At 34.8% G+C, this 17,334-nt stretch overlaps 1 protein-coding gene across 1 annotated transcript in view; it reads left to right on the top strand.

Annotated features, from left to right (window-relative positions):
- LOC124355547 (serine/threonine-protein kinase SMG1-like) overlaps positions 1 to 17,243 on the top strand; it is a 152,596-nt gene extending 135,353 nt beyond the window's left edge. The window contains 8 exon segments of the mRNA XM_046806709.1: positions 2,416 to 2,573; positions 4,131 to 4,295; positions 5,431 to 5,578; positions 6,332 to 6,492; positions 7,679 to 7,835; positions 9,726 to 9,851; positions 13,457 to 13,575; positions 16,049 to 17,243. Coding sequence (XP_046662665.1) covers positions 2,416 to 2,573; positions 4,131 to 4,295; positions 5,431 to 5,578; positions 6,332 to 6,492; positions 7,679 to 7,835; positions 9,726 to 9,851; positions 13,457 to 13,575; positions 16,049 to 16,126 — 1,112 coding nt within the window. The 3' untranslated portion in view covers positions 16,127 to 17,243.
- The last annotated feature ends 91 nt before the right edge of the window (positions 17,244 to 17,334 follow it).

Genomic DNA, 17,334 nt, shown 5'->3' with positions numbered 1-17,334 from the left:
AGTAACCTTAAGAGCACTCTCCATCGGAGGCAATGCATTTGTTCAAACAGTCCTTCAACTTCGAGAAACCAGTTGCTAATTTTCCACCTTCAAGTTTGCCATTATCACTCAGAGTGCCGTTGCATTCAGTTTGATGTCTTCAATTGTTTGAAATCTGGTTCCTTTGAGCTAGGATTTCAATTTCTGGAACAGCCAGAAGTTACAGTTCAGGACTGTACAGGTGTTGAATCATGTGAGAGGAATGAACCAGTGCATTATCATAGAGAAACATTCAGTCTCCACTGGCCCAAAATTCATGACGTTTTCATCATTGAGATGTCTCAAAATTTTTTGGTAGTGTTCCTTGGTGATAGTGCAACCCCCTTCAATGTGGTACACCATGCCTTTGTGGTCAAAAAACCCCCGTTATTATGGTCTTGATCTTGATCCAAATCTGCAGAGCTTTTTTAAGGCACTGAATTCCAGGTTTGATCTAGGTTGATGATTAGACGTTTATTTTTAGATCGTACCCATAAACCCATATCTCATCGCTAGTGACCACTTTTTAAAATTTAGGGTTGATGATCATGGTTTTGTATAAGTCTTGCACAACTTCAAAACCCCGCTCCTTTTGATCTACAGTAAACAATTTTGGGTCATAGGCGCAAAGGTCCTTTTAGGACTAAGCGCGGGGACAAACTGTCCTTTTCCCTCAGGAAGGAAAAAAAAACAATTTTCGGATGATTTCAATCCAAATTCTCAAACAGAATTTTGGCAACAGTGGTGTTTGGAATGTCCAAATTTCCTTACAACTCAAGCACTGTTAAGCGAATGTCCGCTTTGATCACACTACATGTTCAAAGTTTTTGGGGATTTGTATTGATGAAAACTAACATTAACATGTATATCTTTCAACCGAATTACGGCCATTTTAAAAACAATTGGATCACAAATTTACAGAAGTCAGGACATGGCTTTCCCCTGAAAGTCTTACTGGATCATATAACTTGTTTTCACCAGTTTAAAACAAAACTTAAATGCAAATTCACTGAATCTTCTTGTTCCGTCATTGTTGGGGAGAAAATTCCAATGAAGGCTTGAAAAACACACACACTGAACATCGACTGACAGCTAACTTTTTAAAAGTATGAATGAGAGCTATTTTAGGTGCAAGCAGGAAGGTACAGAAATAGTGCATGTTGAATCTGATAACAGAAGCTGCCATACATAAGGCGTATGTCAAATATTGGATCCTGCAGAGTAACTTAACTATCAGGTCGTGCTCATTATAGAAAGTAAACTTCTGTAGTTGTTTTACTTGTTTACATTCTGTTGGTAACAAGTATTTACATTTAGAAACCAAATCTTAACCCTTCGTACGCTGAAAGCAAGTTGTATAAAATTGCTCTAATGCTCAATTAAAAAAAAAATAATTTTTAATTTTTTCAAAGTTGTATATTTTTTTAGGTTTATCTTGCAACTGAAGAAAACACATGATAGTTTTTGTATTGCTTTTATTTTATTTACGTATGAGTACATATACATGTAAATATACACGGCAGTATATAAAGTCCAATAAACTTTTCTGAAAGTAGCAAAAGTTAGCACAACAATTCAGATTGTTTATATAAAAGTAGTAGATAATGAAGGGAACAAATGCATGACAAATATGGAATATATAAAGAACACAAAATAGTACAAAAATAAAAAAGGAACACTAATATTGGACTTGTGTGTGGTAAATCTCAAAACACTCATCTGGGTGGAGGGCAGGCTTGGCCTCACATGTTTTACATAGATATATAGTTTATCACATTATCGATATTGATAACCTCACACAACAGACAGCTAAAGCAGTATAGCAGGTTATAAACAATAAACAACAACACAGCGGCCGCCGGCAGCTGACTGTCACGCGCGAGTATTTCCGCTTAGAGCGTACAGCTTGCTCACTGGCGATGGCGCGGACTGACAAAGCAAACACAAGCTTCTGTTGTGATTGGTCCCAGCTGTTTTGATGAGTCACGCTTTACATTGCGTCATATTAGAACACCAAATATTCACTCTCAAGCATTCTGGCGGCAATTTGTAGAACTAACGTAAATATATTGCGTTGTCAGGGGATTCCGTGATCTATTCTGCTTAGAACGTTTTGAGTTAGATTTACTCAGCGGAATATTCCGTTTACAGCGTACGAAGGGTTAAATATATAATTTTTATTTTCTTTCTGAATAAGTCTGTAATCTGAGCACATAGAAACTTCATAGATTAATTGTTTATAATTTATAAATGTTTGTATAAAATTGTCGTCACAGAATTTAGAAACAAAAATTGTGAGACTAATCACTGTCCGCTGACAGAAGTGTGAAAAATGTCACACAATACATACAGCTGACTAGATGTTGTGTACCAATGATAAGACACTCTTTTGTACAGGTCGAGGTACATTCATGGTGGAACTGCGCAAGACTTGCACTGCGCTCATGGCCTTGCAACCGAACCTAGCTGAGGCAATCGAACAAAAGAATAGTTTAGTGGCGAGTGCTGAACAGCGGCTCAAGTGGGCAGCCGGAGCCAACCCTGCTCTCGCTGAGGTTAGTACAAACATGTTAACCTTCTGTTCTGTTTTGGATCAATCCAGAAAAGATATTTTAGGTTAGGTCTATTTTAAAGGGTGATGTTATCTTGTGGTTGCGCACCATGAGATTGTTTCTTTGATTTCAGCCTTATTGGTCTTAAATTTTAAAAACTAACGAAATTTTGAACTATGGTAAGAAAAATCTACAAGATTTTACATGGACTTCTATGGGGCGGCCTATTACCATGCACTTGAGCCTCAAGGGCCTTTTGAACACGCCGGAAGCACACCATGAGGCCGACCAGTCTACGGTTTCAGCAGTTGTACAAACCGCCGAAAACAACCGATCAGGTCCTCCTGGGGAAATTCACCACCTTTGTCCAAACTGCCAAAGATGGCGTACCGCTACCTTGCTTATGCAGGCCAGTCAAAGAGCAGGTGTTCAGCAATTTCCTCCTGCTCGTCACACATTCTACAGAGCGGATCCTCTCGAAGGATGCCAACTCTGTGAAGATGCTTCCTCAGGTGACCATGTCCAGTAATCAGACCCATGACCTGAGAGGACACCGATCTACTTAGTGAGCGAAGGTCAGACGCCACATGGACTTAGTTATTACATTAGAGAGTTATTACATTAAAGTATACTCTAAGAAACTGTTTTTTTTTCTGACTTCTGGGCTCTGGCTCACTGAACTTTAAAATAAAAAACTACAGAACAAAATTAATTAATTCTGCTCACTTATTCATACAACCGCACAGCTTACTGAAAAAAGTGTTTGTTCTGCAACGTTAGTGTTCCACTCAACAGCTTTTAAAATTCTCAATGTTAACTGGAAAACTTCAATGATACTCATAATGATGACTTGGAAATGTTTCATCTTCATACGGGCAATGAAGACTAATTTTCCCCTATTGGATCCCTTTAGTTTTTGAATGTGATGTGCAATGACATTAGATAAAATAAAACAATCCTGGATTTTATAGTCCTGTTTAGTAGCGTACATATTTTATTACAGTAAAATTATTTTTATATAATATCAAATCCGATTTTTTTTGTTTACGTTTTTAATGCTTTTCACACAATATATTTAGAACATTTTTGAACAGAAAATATTTTAGTATTAAAGGCCATAAAATTTAGAATATTGTAATGCTCCTAGCAATAAAATATTATCTCAAAAGTAAGAAAGCTGCATATTTTTACACAAAACCAGGCAAAACTTGATTGGTAGTAGGTTAATTAGAAAATATAGCTAAGGTTTCAAAGAATCTAATCTTATAAATCAAAATCTCAACTGCGACACAAAACAAAAGTGCAGTTCACCATGGATCTATAATTACCTTAACTGTTTTATAGTCAGATCCATATTTTAACTGTATTTCCCAGGATTAAATAGAGTACTGAATTTAGGAATCAGTATATTAATTTTTAATGTGATCATCAAAGGCACTTGTAAAGTCTAACGAAGATGCATTGGCGTTTAAAGTAAAGCATTTATAGATTTTGATTGAGATTGGATTCATTATTAATATTTTTTACCGATGTATCAAATAATGTTTTTGTCTATAACAGGTGATGTCTGCATTCGAGGCAGCGGTGGCCAAAAACAACGATCAGCTGTTAATGGAACAGCGACTAGCAGGTGTGGTGGCCAACATCTGTAACTCTGTCCTGATGTACGAGGCGCTGCGCACTCGTACCTCAGAGGCACTGGCTAATGACGCGGCATTCCTTCAGGTCAGTTGCTTCCTATACTGGACCCTCATTTAATCAGAACTCCAATACAAATTCCTTGTTTATAATTTGTTCCATCCGAGAAATTACTTTACTATGAATAAAGTTTAAAATTAAAAAGTGCATCTAATATTGTTCTCATTCAACGTGCAAAAAGATAAATTTTGTTAACAAATTAAAGTATTAGTTTTGGCTTCCGATGTTTTAGGAGACTGAAGACTATTTTATGTATATTATTTATGAAATTTCACATCGATAATATATAAATTATGGTTTTAAAATAGTATTTAGCTTGCAATTAATTCCTATCTCCAATGTCTATATTTGTGCATCATTATAGATCTGTGCTAGATATTGTGTGTAGATATGTGCTACTCTGCGGAAAACAAATGGAAAATGGCTAACTTTTACCTCGTAATTTGTGTTGTATAATTATGTCCTATAAGAATATGTACAGTACATTTAATAAATTTTTTGTATCATGGCCGAGGGCGGTTTGAATGCCTAGTCACTACTACTGGTCATATTTGCTTTAGTGGTAATAAAAAAAACCATTTACCGTGTTATATTCTTATTTACAAATAACAAGGATTAAGTATCAAATTTAAAATTGAGACCACAATCTTTCAATAGAATATTTCTGGTCTTGGCTCATCCTTAGTTATACATGTTGACAGCTGGTAGAGAGCATTCAACAGAGATCAAGGCTGGACCAGAAACTTAACACTGAACTGGGTCTCTTTGGAAACGCTGCAGTAAGAAAGGATAACAGGACATTTGTCATCGTTATAGCTTTAAAAGGTATAACACAATGTTTCGAGAATTGGAATCTATCCTCTTCATGAGGTGGGAAAGGTATTAATAAATACAAAAAATAACGAACAGAAAGAAGTAAAGAAGGGAAAAGAAAAAAGTTTGAACATACCCAAAAGCTTGGAGTCCAGTCTGTGCTAATGTGATGTGTGATTGTGATCTTTGTACTTGTGATTTGTGCTCAGGACTTGCATCCTATGCAGTGACAACGCCTGGATATAACGATGGCAAATGTCCGAAATCCTGTTATCCTTTCAATAATATCTATCGTCAATAACAAACTTTATATAAAGGCCATAGTAAGCTTATGTAATAATGTTGACAGCTGGTTGAGAGCACTCAACAGAGCTCAAGGCTGCACCAGACGCTCAACACCCAACTATCACCCCTGGAGGAGAGTCTGGTGAAGCTGTGTCCGCCGGACTCGCAGATCGACTGGGCTTGGATCGCCAAAGCTGAGGCCCTCATATCTGGTAATGTACAAAGCTTTCTTTCTTGTTAAGGAAATACTATCTATAGTTTATTTAACATGTCAGCTATCCGTTTATGATGATGTGGGTGTTACTACTACAGTATTTGTTACCCCGTGCTTTTTCTAATAAAAGCGTACTTTGTGAGCGGTTGTTTCCTGAAAATTATATTTAGAAATAATTTTTAACAAGGTTATGTGCCTTGCTCTCCACCTCCCTAGGTGACTGAAATCTGTCACATGCGTAGCCTTGTTAAACGAACGATCTCTCCATAACAATAATATCAAACACTGTTAAAGTAAATTTTGTTTTTACTGAATACAAATAAACATGATATCAACTGTTTCATATGTATACTATATACTTGTCATTATATTCTGGCTTTTCAGCAGAGACAGGCATTTCTGGGATAAGCAGTTTAGATAGCACGTTCTTTGGTTACCAATAGTCCTTTCAATTATATTTTAAAGGGTATTTTCACTCAGGCATGGTTTATGACATTTTAATTGGATTATAAATGGTTGTTATGTTACAATACCCGCTAGAACCTATCTGAAATGTGTTCGGTTTTCTGACAAAAGTAAAATAATTTTGTAGGTTAGTAAACCATTACGTAATTTGTCATGCACCATTGTATTTTTATGTTACGTTATCTGACGTGTATTGTATCTAACCTATAATGTATAGCGGATATAACCTGTAACAGTTATGTACAAAAGCACTACCATCTATAACATGTTATATATTATTTTGCAGAGTCAGTGAAGGCATTGATGAAAAAAATGGAGCCCCAGAGGGTGGAGCTGTTTGCTGCTTGTGACGCCATCAAGAACAAGGCACTCACCGTTCGCTCACTACTGAGCACTCACAACCGCACCATGGCGGACGTGCGCTCACTACTCAAGACTATGGTCAAGGTGGGCACATTTGGTTCTGTGCATGGTGACAATTGATCTTTTTTTTTTTTTCAAAAATTAGTTCTTTGACATGTTTTTATTTTTACTGCAGTCCCATCCTTTGTTCTGTGAGTTTTTTCTTCGTTGTTCAGTAATAATGTATTACCTAACAGCATATTCAAAGTAAACGAATTCACAACTTTTAAATGATTTTATAAATGTCATAGCCAAGTCCAATAATGCATGGTAAAATAAAATGTTTTACTCTTATTCACAATTAGCAGAACATATCCACTCTTCATACCCATTTATAAAATATCCTGGTCATAAACATTTATAAAATTGTGCCAACCAATTTGTCACTAACAAATTTTTAATGTAACTACCCTGTAGACTGCTCTCTAATCCTTGCCCCCTTGGATACCGTGATCCAGTTAATGACCAGGAGTTTATGATATTCTACAGCAAGAAGGAGAATTATAATCTTCTGATAGCATCAAATTGTCAAAAAGCTGGCAGCCTGTGAGGAATAATCCATATTGATCACTGTTGGTAATTGGTTGGTTAAGCTTCAGTCAATCATAATACAGCTACGCCCCTTTAAATCATCTGTATAAGCGCATGTGTGTTATTGGCAGCTTCAGTGTATCACTTTGACTGCCAAGTAACACAGTGTCTAATGTTGATGGACACACAAAATTCAAATGTACAACTTTTGGTAACAAACATATTAATATAATTTAACTGACGATGGCTCTACACATTGAGGCCAAAATATATGAAGAATGTAAGCTGTATTTCGATGTCGTGTGAACCGAATAACTTAAACGTTGGCTGTGATAATAGCCACTTTAGGTCAAAAACTAAGATTACATGAATATTTTTATTTTGAAGATAAAGGTTTATGTTTCAAGAGAATCACAAATTTTTGACCGGAAAAACCTGGTAATTGAAAAAAGGATATGAGTAGCCACAATGAATATAAATTGTTGATATAGTTAATAGAAAAATTAACCGAACATAATAGAAAAAATGAAGTCTTCAGTACTATTATGTGAATACAATGCTAAATTGCAATGTATAATAAAATTTTAAAATAGCCAAAAAAATTTAATGTATTATTACATTTACATATAACACCTTGCTTAGTCTGAATTTTTGTATGTTTTTAAACACAGATAAATGACCATGTTTGTTATATTGACAGTTCGAGGAACCAGGAGTATCTGAGTACCTGAGCCGCTACCGAGCGTACACCGAGCGACTCATTGCTCTCATCAAGACCATCATGGGCATGGACGATTTGACTCAGGAGAAGATACAGGGTCTGTTGCAGGAAGTGGCAATCATACAGGAAGAAACACGTTAGTACAACAGCTTTAGTTAGAGATCTATTTTTTGTAGATTTCAGATCATGTATTTGATTGTAACTCCTTGTAACCTGTAGTATAACTATACTGGTTCTTATGACAAAAAGTGATACTAGAAATACAGAGGTGATGCTATCATGTAGAGATCTGATGGTCTCTGCGGCTCCTCATCCCACTGTCTTTCAGGCAGACTGCCATTACGGAATGTGCTTTTGAGAATCTTTGTCTGAGAAAAGCAATTAGTATTTTCACACATAGTCAGGCAATTGTGGATGAGTTGGACTTCAGTGTTAAACTTGTCTGGATTGTTACCCAGTCGTTTCTTCCCCTGTTGGAATCAACAGCGTGACTGTTGGGGTCCCTGGTCATGAGAAACAAAATGGCGGACATTGACAAACCTAACCTCGACATCAATCATATTTCAGGACCTCAACCATTCTGTGTGTCCTCTGGGTGCACACTGAACATGTGAAAGGGTGGAGGGTGCAGACAGGTTTAAAAAGGTGTATGCTGATTCTACAGTCACTATCTTGCAGGGTATCTTCTCTCAGTAGGTACATTGTGTTTTCTCAGGTTGCGGGGTATAATTACAGGCTACGGAGATCTTAGGAAGCATCTCCTCCTTAAAGTCGGTATTTTTAGGGACTATCCACTCTGCAGGTTATGTCATTTTAACTATCCTGCCTGAGGATGTTTTGCCATTTTTGGAATATTGGACAAGAATGGTGAATTTCTTCAAGAAGACCTGTTCGGTTGTTTTTGGCGTTTAGAGAAACTGCTGAAATTTTTAAAACTAGTTCACTGCTGGGGTATACAATAGACCCTTTCTAAGCTTCAGTGTGCTTAATCATCCATTAGAAGAAGAAGATCTACACTATCTTCTTTAACTACACTATTAATTTATATTGTATTAATTCCAATTATTTTAAACGTATTCTGACAGTTTTAAACACTAAAAGTGTTATTTATGATAATCTTAATTAGGATGAGTAAGTAAGAGCGTGTGTGTTCTATCTTTGGTTTGCATATTTTAGTCGATTCACAGATAAAATTTGGTACTAGATATCGATATAGCTTGTGCAATTATTCAAATGACTTGGCATAAGCAAAAAATAAGTTACTTAAATTTGTTTACTTATAGTAGTAGTGTTAAACATGTACTTACTGTTAGAATAATTAATGGCCAACTAAAACCCTTTTTAAAAATTATTTTTTATTTATTATTAATTATTGTTTATTATTTAGTTAGAGATTAATGTTCACACTGATGATGGTTTAATAACAAAACACGTATATGAAATAAAATAATTTAAAAAAGGGTTTTAGTTGACCATTCATTATTCTAACACAAAGATAACCCTGTAATGTGGAGTTAATAACACATATTTACTGATATCAGTTGATAATATTGATGATTTATATTGTATTTATTGTTGAATTTGTAATGACAAATTAAAATCTTGAATCTCAATCAAGGTCTTTTTACCATGGAGCGAATTTTTCACCCTTGGTATCTAATATACTACCGTATTGGCTAATTGGTACACATTGTTAAAAATATTCATGAAAATACGATACATGTGACAGGGAACATTGTTCTTCAAATATGATATAAATATAGTTCACCAGTCTGTATTGCATATCTACAACAGCTCTGCCAAATGTTCCGTGATAGCCCCAGCAAGGTCCGATTGTTGTCGCTTTTTAGACTATAAAGTATAGATATAGGCATTAATGTAATTTGTTCATTTACATTACATACTACCACGAGAACAAGCAGAATCCATATTCAATCTAATCTTTTAAATTGGTTTTTAGCTGGAACCAATTAAAATAGTTAAGGTATTGGGAGTAAGACACTAATCCAGACAATATGTTTGGCAGCGGGAATCTACGAGGAGTTGCTGCAGTTGTCTGCAGAGGGAGAGAGCAGAGCCAATAAGCGACCTCCGTTGGTGCGACAAGACAGCGTTTGTGCCTCACCTCGCCGCGACCCACAGACTGGCAAGGGTAATATTCATCAGTCGCAAGAGCTACCATACATAAGACTTATTTTACATCAATTTTATAACAGCAGACTCCTGCTATTCTAAAAATTCACCTATTGGAAACAAAGTTCGGAAAAAGTACCGATTTACGAAATGTTGTATATACAAAATTATTCAATCTCTGATTTTTAACTTTAAGACTAAAAGAAATATGAAATTAGTAGAAGAAAGTTGAAATTAAAATGACGTTCATGAAAAAACATACATTTATTACTATACAAAATGAACTGTATAAGGACGTTTATCAAAGACATAATACCTGTGCTTAGAGCATGGGTTTGAGGAAAACACTAAACTAATCCATTTAGAAAGTAATGTAGTAATTTTTTCTGACGAAGTGCAGTGAATCGACTTGAGGATGCAATGTTCTGCCGTTGCCGCATAAGCAAAACATCATTTGATGTTGATGAAGTGTGTTAAGGCGAGGTCAAGAGCATTTTTCGCACCTGAGTGTGATTAAACTGTCCTTCTCTTCTGACTTTCACTTGTTCACGAGCCAATCAACCCCGATATGTCGTTATTATTCATGAAATCTACCTATTCCGAATTCCGAGAATCCGAACAGTGTTCAGTCCCAATTAGTTTTGGATTAGCGAGACTCTACTGTATTTAAATAAAAATTTTTAATTCTAAAAGTATTTTTAAACTTTCTGCTGTCATTTCTCGTTTGTTTGTTTATTCAAATAAAATTTTTATAAAAACATTTTTGAATTTTTAAATTTAATTTAATTCATAAAAATAAGGTTATTACCATAAGATAAAAATGGATAACAATACGTTGTACCGTATGACGATAACACATGAGGGTGGTGACTTCTGAGGTCGTAGTAATAAATACTAGAAATGCAAAGTTTACTTATAAGTTCAGTTTAATTACGAAAACTTACAAACATCACTTTTAGATTGTAAAGGAAAAGTATGTAATGCCACGTTGCTGCCAATTAGAACATAAGAACTAAAACTGTATGTCTTATAGGTGGGCCTAAAATATCCAATGTTCTCTGAAATTATGCCTACGATGTTTTACTTTATAAGACATTAAGATTTTACTTCCCTTTGCAATGTGTAGACTCACAACCCGGGTGTCGGCGTCTTGGCACGAGACAATGGCGCTGTAGTCTAAGAAGGGTTATGTCTAGTCGGTGGTTACTAGACGATGAGTAGAAGTTAATAAACTGGTAGCCATCTACTCAAATAATATGTGCCCTGTGAGCCGTGAGACACGTGGGACACGTAAACTCGCCTAAAACAAATTCGCGACGGTATTAGCCATTTAATGATACAAATTACTATTTATAACAACGTGCTAGGACGACGCCACCACTTTTATCTATTTCAATCAAGCAAATAAAAGATCTTCAAGGGTACGTTACTTTACTATTTACAACTTTACTTTACGTTACATTCATTTTTATATGTTTGGCATCAAAGGGCTAATTTAATAATACGAAAAGATAAGTTTTACTTACGGACTAAGCGTGCGAGGTCTGCTCGGTCACATAGTTGGGCTGCTACAAAGGGTTAGAAGAAGATATTCATACGCGTGCCAATTAGGTAGTTACTCCGCCCAATAATTTAGTTCCGGAACATTGGATAAAAATAATATTAAATTATACTGGCTGACTAGGTTGCGAAATTTACATTATATGAAATTTAATTATCTAATTTACGGTACAACGTAAAAAAAATATTTACTATGGTAGCATATTTATGCTTCACCAAACAAAACGAGTTTAACCGTACAAAATTTCTGCTTATCTCCATATGGATCTCAAGTCTGTGGGTTCAGCAGACCTATGTTAGTACTTGTTTCTTCTCTGTATTTTCTCTTAATAAAACGTTTTTTACATTCGGTAGAAATTTAAATGCGATGAATCATCCGGATTTTTGGTCCTGCATTATTGATTGGTATTCTTCACTGATTACAAGAATTAATTACTTAAGAAATATTTCAAAGTTTTTGTTTGAAATTCTTGTTTTATTTGTCCAAACTCAAATTTATATATTGAAGTAGGAGTAAAAATTTGTATTCATACATTTTAAAATTTTCTCTTTAGGTTTTAATTACTTGTTAGTGGATTAATCAGATGATATCTCCAAATAAAAATCAATCTTAGTAAAAAATCTGTTAAATAATACAGATTGTTTTCTGTCTTCAAGGCCATATAGAAAATATTTAACATATTATTTTTTCAAGTTATAAAATGTAGATTTCAACTCGTTTGTGTTCTTAAGAGACGAATAACAGTCCTGACTAAAACTAAAAAATCACAAGTTCTTCAGTCTGATTCAAATATAACACTGTACAGCTGAGAAATTAACGCTTTTATGTTTTATGTTCAGACATTGCACACAAGAAACACTGAAAATGCCTGAACTAAGTATTATCTTGCACTAAAACAGTTACAGTTATGTTGTAAAATTTTAAATGTAGTATTTACAATAGTGATTACCAAGTTAATAATTTTCAACATTAACATTGGATTTATTGTTTATTGTACAACCACCTTTTACTCCCTGCTACCTTTGTTTTGATGACCCTGATTAAGATCTCATAATTTAACCCATTCACCTTGTATCACGGAACGGTTCCGTGACAACTAGTCTGGGCTCAAAATTTATATCACGAAACCATTCCGTGACAAGTACAGCGCCATCTAAATAATTTTTTTTAAACTCCTTTTTCAACCAAATGTTAGTATAAATTAGACTAATATTGTTGTAACACATAAGAAAAACTGCAATACTACAATTAATTGAAATTTAAATGAATAATAAGTTACTATAAGAATATTAGTGTACTACAAGAGAAAAAAATAAATATTCTTGGAATTTTCAGTATTAAGAAAAAACATTTATTCTGACAAACTATGCATATATATATACACATATTTTAGTATTGCTAGGTAGAGAAATACATTTCAAATAAAATAAAAGCAACAATGGGGTATTTTATTTTATATTATTTGAGTAAAAAAAATTTAATTTAAAAAATTCCAAAACTTTTCTAGTTTGTACAGCATTATTATTTTTAAATTATGACCAAATATATCACTATCTATTTATTATTAAAGCCCATTTCATGTTAATCCAAAAAGATATAAAATATAACCAAATAACTTGAAAAATAAATGTTTTATAACAAAACTCTTATGTTTTTAGCATTTTTAATAGGATAACTCCAGTTGAGCTGATAGTAAAAATATGTATAAGCCAATGGGTTAAAACAAAAGTAAAAAGAATTCCTCCTTCATGTGTTATTAAACTGACAATACATACATTATACAGTGACTATGTGAAGCTACTCTTCCATCACTGAAAATTGGTGGAGACTAGTAATGGTGGGATGGCCATATTTCTAATAATAAACTGAAACAGCTCTTTTTGAATGGAAATTATGATAATTGAAGTGGACTTTTGGTCGGTACTACCATAATAAAACTGTTTCACATATTTAGTATCACTGGTAAATGAATACACATTTTCAAATATTAATTTTTATTCTTGCTTATGTTTCCATATGTTGAAAATCAAATATTGAGTACTATGTTTTTATGATTTGTTTAGCTGTGCAAGAGAGAAATGCATATGCGTTGGGCGTTTGGCGGAGAGTGCGTTTGAGATTGGAAGGAATGGATCCGGACATGGATGCAGATGGATCAAGAAGATATACAGTGCAAGAACAGGTAAAGTGATTAATACTACTGTGTGAAGTTGATTTCCCTTAGGGAAAGAAGCTTAGAAATTATAACTAGTCCTATAAGGATCATTGCGCTACTCCCAGAGTGACAGGATATTCTGGATGGGTAAGGTTCAGGGTAGGGGCCGCTCCTGTCACAATCCATGAGGAAGAATTTAGGGCACTCAAGTCATGTCCCTAGGGAAGAAGGGGAAGCCAGCTCTGAACCAGCCTCTCCATTCAAAGCAGGCAGGGGGTGCACGCCTTTGTGTCTAGGTTGGCAAGAACCTTCGATTCTTAGGGAATGATCCCTACCAACTCCAACAGTCATCTCCCGTAGTAGACTAGATCTATTGAATTACCTTTGCATTCCAGATTCTCGACATTTCATCAGAATCAAACGGTTAGAGATTGCTCCTGGGCATCCATAAGGTTGCACAGATTTAAGTGACACATCTGTTTTTGCTGTAACCAGTGTGGGTTCAACTGGAAGCTATAAACCAGCCAGAAGTGACCCCTTCTGGGTTTAAGAAATTAAGTAGCAGTAATGCTAGTTAGGTCCATGAAAGATGAGAAGGAAAGTGTAGATCTCTGTGAAGAATTCAGCAAATGTATAGAGAGGTTGGTTTATCAACTACTTGTTCCCTCAGTATTTTTAATGTCTCTGGTAGTTGATTATGCAGTCTGCAGCCATTGTAATTTAGTTAGATTTTTATCTTATAGATTAAGTCTTCGTTGGGAAGTCACAAATAGGGTGCAGGTCAATAGTTAAGTATAGTAGACACAGACGTACAGTAATCACTGCACAGAATCAAGCTTAGCAGGTACCACCTATCAGAGTTATTTCAGTATGCCAGAACAGTTCTTGTCTACTAAAACCTCTTGCTCCATGTTCCGTTTTGAAGCTATCATTAAAGATAGCTTTAGCCCCTTTGTTACAGCCTTTCATCCACCTTTTCCATGTCTCTCTCGTTTATTAAATGCAGTGAAAGATGGTGTGTGACATTCCCTCTTGGCATTTTACCTCAACTTTTGGGTGTTTCACAGATGTCTTAAAATAATAAAAAAATATAAATACCAGTATAACCATAGCATATTATATATGGTTTTATTCATAAATATTTGTAGAAAATTTATATCTGCACAGAAAAAAATGTTGTATAATTATCTTGTATACAGTACCAAACAAAAGTTTATATAAAAAGTAATAATAAAACGTGGACCACCCCTGGCAAAAGTTGTGGTTGTTCAATAATAATTCAAGATGGCCAAACAGAAATTTTATCTAGTCTATGGAAATATAACATGATAAATGTTTGATGGGGCTGAATGTCATCAATGCCACTGGCTTCCAAATCCCCAGAAACTTGTTCAGTAGCTCTCTTACATCTAAGGATTTGTCAAATAAGTTTCCCTCGGACATGGCTCTATTTTATCACTTGAAGAAAGTAGACCTAATTAGAAAAGGATTAATTTTACTTTATAATATTAGTTTTGGCAGCAATCGTACATAGAAGTTCAAAGCAACCAACCTAGCCTACCAGGCAAACCTAAAGTTCAAAAACAACCAATTCATTAGTTATGAATCTACACATAGATAACACTCAGTACAACAAAATCGGTAATGAAACCTCTGCTAATTTAATAGCATTTGGTCCTCTTTAAATAGTGCCTGAATACCATTAGTACAAGGCATAAAATACGTTATAAAAAGTGTTTTTACTGACGATGTACCACCCGTCCGTTTTTACGTGACCACCAATACGTGCAGCAATGTACCCGCCCGAAAACGAGGGATGCCAGCTCAAGGGTTAATTCAGAAATCCGTGTCGATTGTAGAATCGAGAATTTATACTAAACTTTGGTATTAGTATCCGAATCAAAGTTTTTTCATATCAACTTATTATAATAAAAATGGTGATATTGTTTATTTAGAACCAGGCTATATCCTTGTTTCTTAGTTACAAATAATAAAGGAATTGGAATAAAATTCAGAATCGAGACAATTTTTAGTTTTGGAATCAGAGTAAAATTTTTTTTTAATTGGCTGATTACTACGATGAATGATTTTCAAACTCTATCTTGAGGCCTGGCACTGATTTAACTATAGTAATTATAATATTATAGTATATTATAATAATATTATGTTATAGTAAATTTAACTGTAGTAATTTGCGGTGGGTTCTAAATGTTTAGGAGTTAAAAATAATTACAATGCACAAAATAATTTTATAATTTTGTACTTTTAACCCTTTAGCAACCACCAAAACTATCACGCCTGATAGTAAATTCCTGGGAATTACGCAGAAAATTAAGTTATATTCTTGTAAAGCCTGTATCTATAAAGTAATTTTCTTAACCTTTGTGTTGGATTGTGTCTGAGTGTGATAGTGTAGATAGATCTAAACTATAAATATGTTTAATTTGTATGTCCTATGTGATTATTTTTTAAACTTATTTGGTATGGTGATCGATGACAGGTGGACTGGGCTATCAATGAGGCAACCAGCCTGGACAACCTAGCACTGTTGTACGAGGGGTGGACACCGTGGGTCTGAGCTGCCGACGTGAGGCTGTGAGGCTCTGATATTCCGGACCCGCGAGGGCGAGGCAGTAAGGGGAGGGAGGGGAACACAACCCCTCCACCAGCGGTCGCCCGCCGACCATCTCCCCTTCTATTGGATACGTCGTTTTGCTTTTATACTTCAATATTGTGATCGTTGTTTTGTGCCAGTGCGCCACGGGACGCACTGGCCCCATGATTTGTTGATTTTGTGCCGAAATAAATAGTCTACTTCAACTCAGAATGGGTAGACTTATTGTGGATAGATGGCAAGGCCCTGATGTATGTTTGTGGTTACACATTTTATACTTAAAGCATTTCTTTTTTTGTATTTTGTGATTTGTGAAAAGTTGTATTTCCTTTATTGCCAGACAGATTAATTTCTCCACCGTGTTCTATAATGTTTGTGATCAGAATGATTCTGGCTTTCAATTTCAAAGTGTCACATTTAATAACTATTATTATAAGTGTTATGTATGTTTGATTAAATTTGCCAATAAGTTTTACATTTTTATAATTTTTCTTCGGTTTCTTGGAATTGTCAACTAGAGGAAGGTTGGGTAAATCTTGTTTCTGTAGTACTCAATACTTATTGAACATAATAGAAAAATGATCTTATTTAAGTAAATGTAGGACAATTTACGATAATCTTGAATATAACATGATTATTGCCATCCTTGGCAGTTTCCGCCATAGCTGGTTGGCATGATACAAAGTACCGTTCAGCTCTTATCTTTCCATCTTGTCTATTTAAGCATTCTCAGCCTGTCCTCTACTCCCTTCTCTACACACTTTTGGTTCATAGTTCTCATAATGGAAGGAAGGGGAGACCAAAAAATGGCCATTTAACAAACCTAACAGATGGTTGAAGAGGATAAAGCAAGTGTGAATGTAGAAGAGAAGGTGTGTAATGAAAATCAGAAGATGGAAAGCATTAGACACTGCGAAGGATGATTGTATATGTAGAAAATGCAGTGTTAGTGATAAAATCCCAATTTTAGTGATAAAAAGCTTTGAAATAGGAAAGAAAATTTCAGTAAATTAGTAAACGGAACATTGCCATCTTTCTGGACATAATGAAAAAATGGGTTCAATAAAATATATTATATCAATTGATACTTTAATTTTAAAATGTTTACTTGCTTTGTAATCCTTTCAATTGTTGACATTCTGGAGCATTACATCTTTGTTTAACTCTAACTT

Source organism: Homalodisca vitripennis, chromosome 2 (assembly GCF_021130785.1).
Source record: "Homalodisca vitripennis isolate AUS2020 chromosome 2, UT_GWSS_2.1, whole genome shotgun sequence".
In the NCBI taxonomy this organism is placed as follows: Eukaryota; Metazoa; Arthropoda; class Insecta; order Hemiptera; family Cicadellidae; genus Homalodisca; species Homalodisca vitripennis.
The sequence above is the reverse complement of the archived record's forward strand: the minus strand, read 5'-3'. Positions and strand labels throughout refer to the sequence as shown.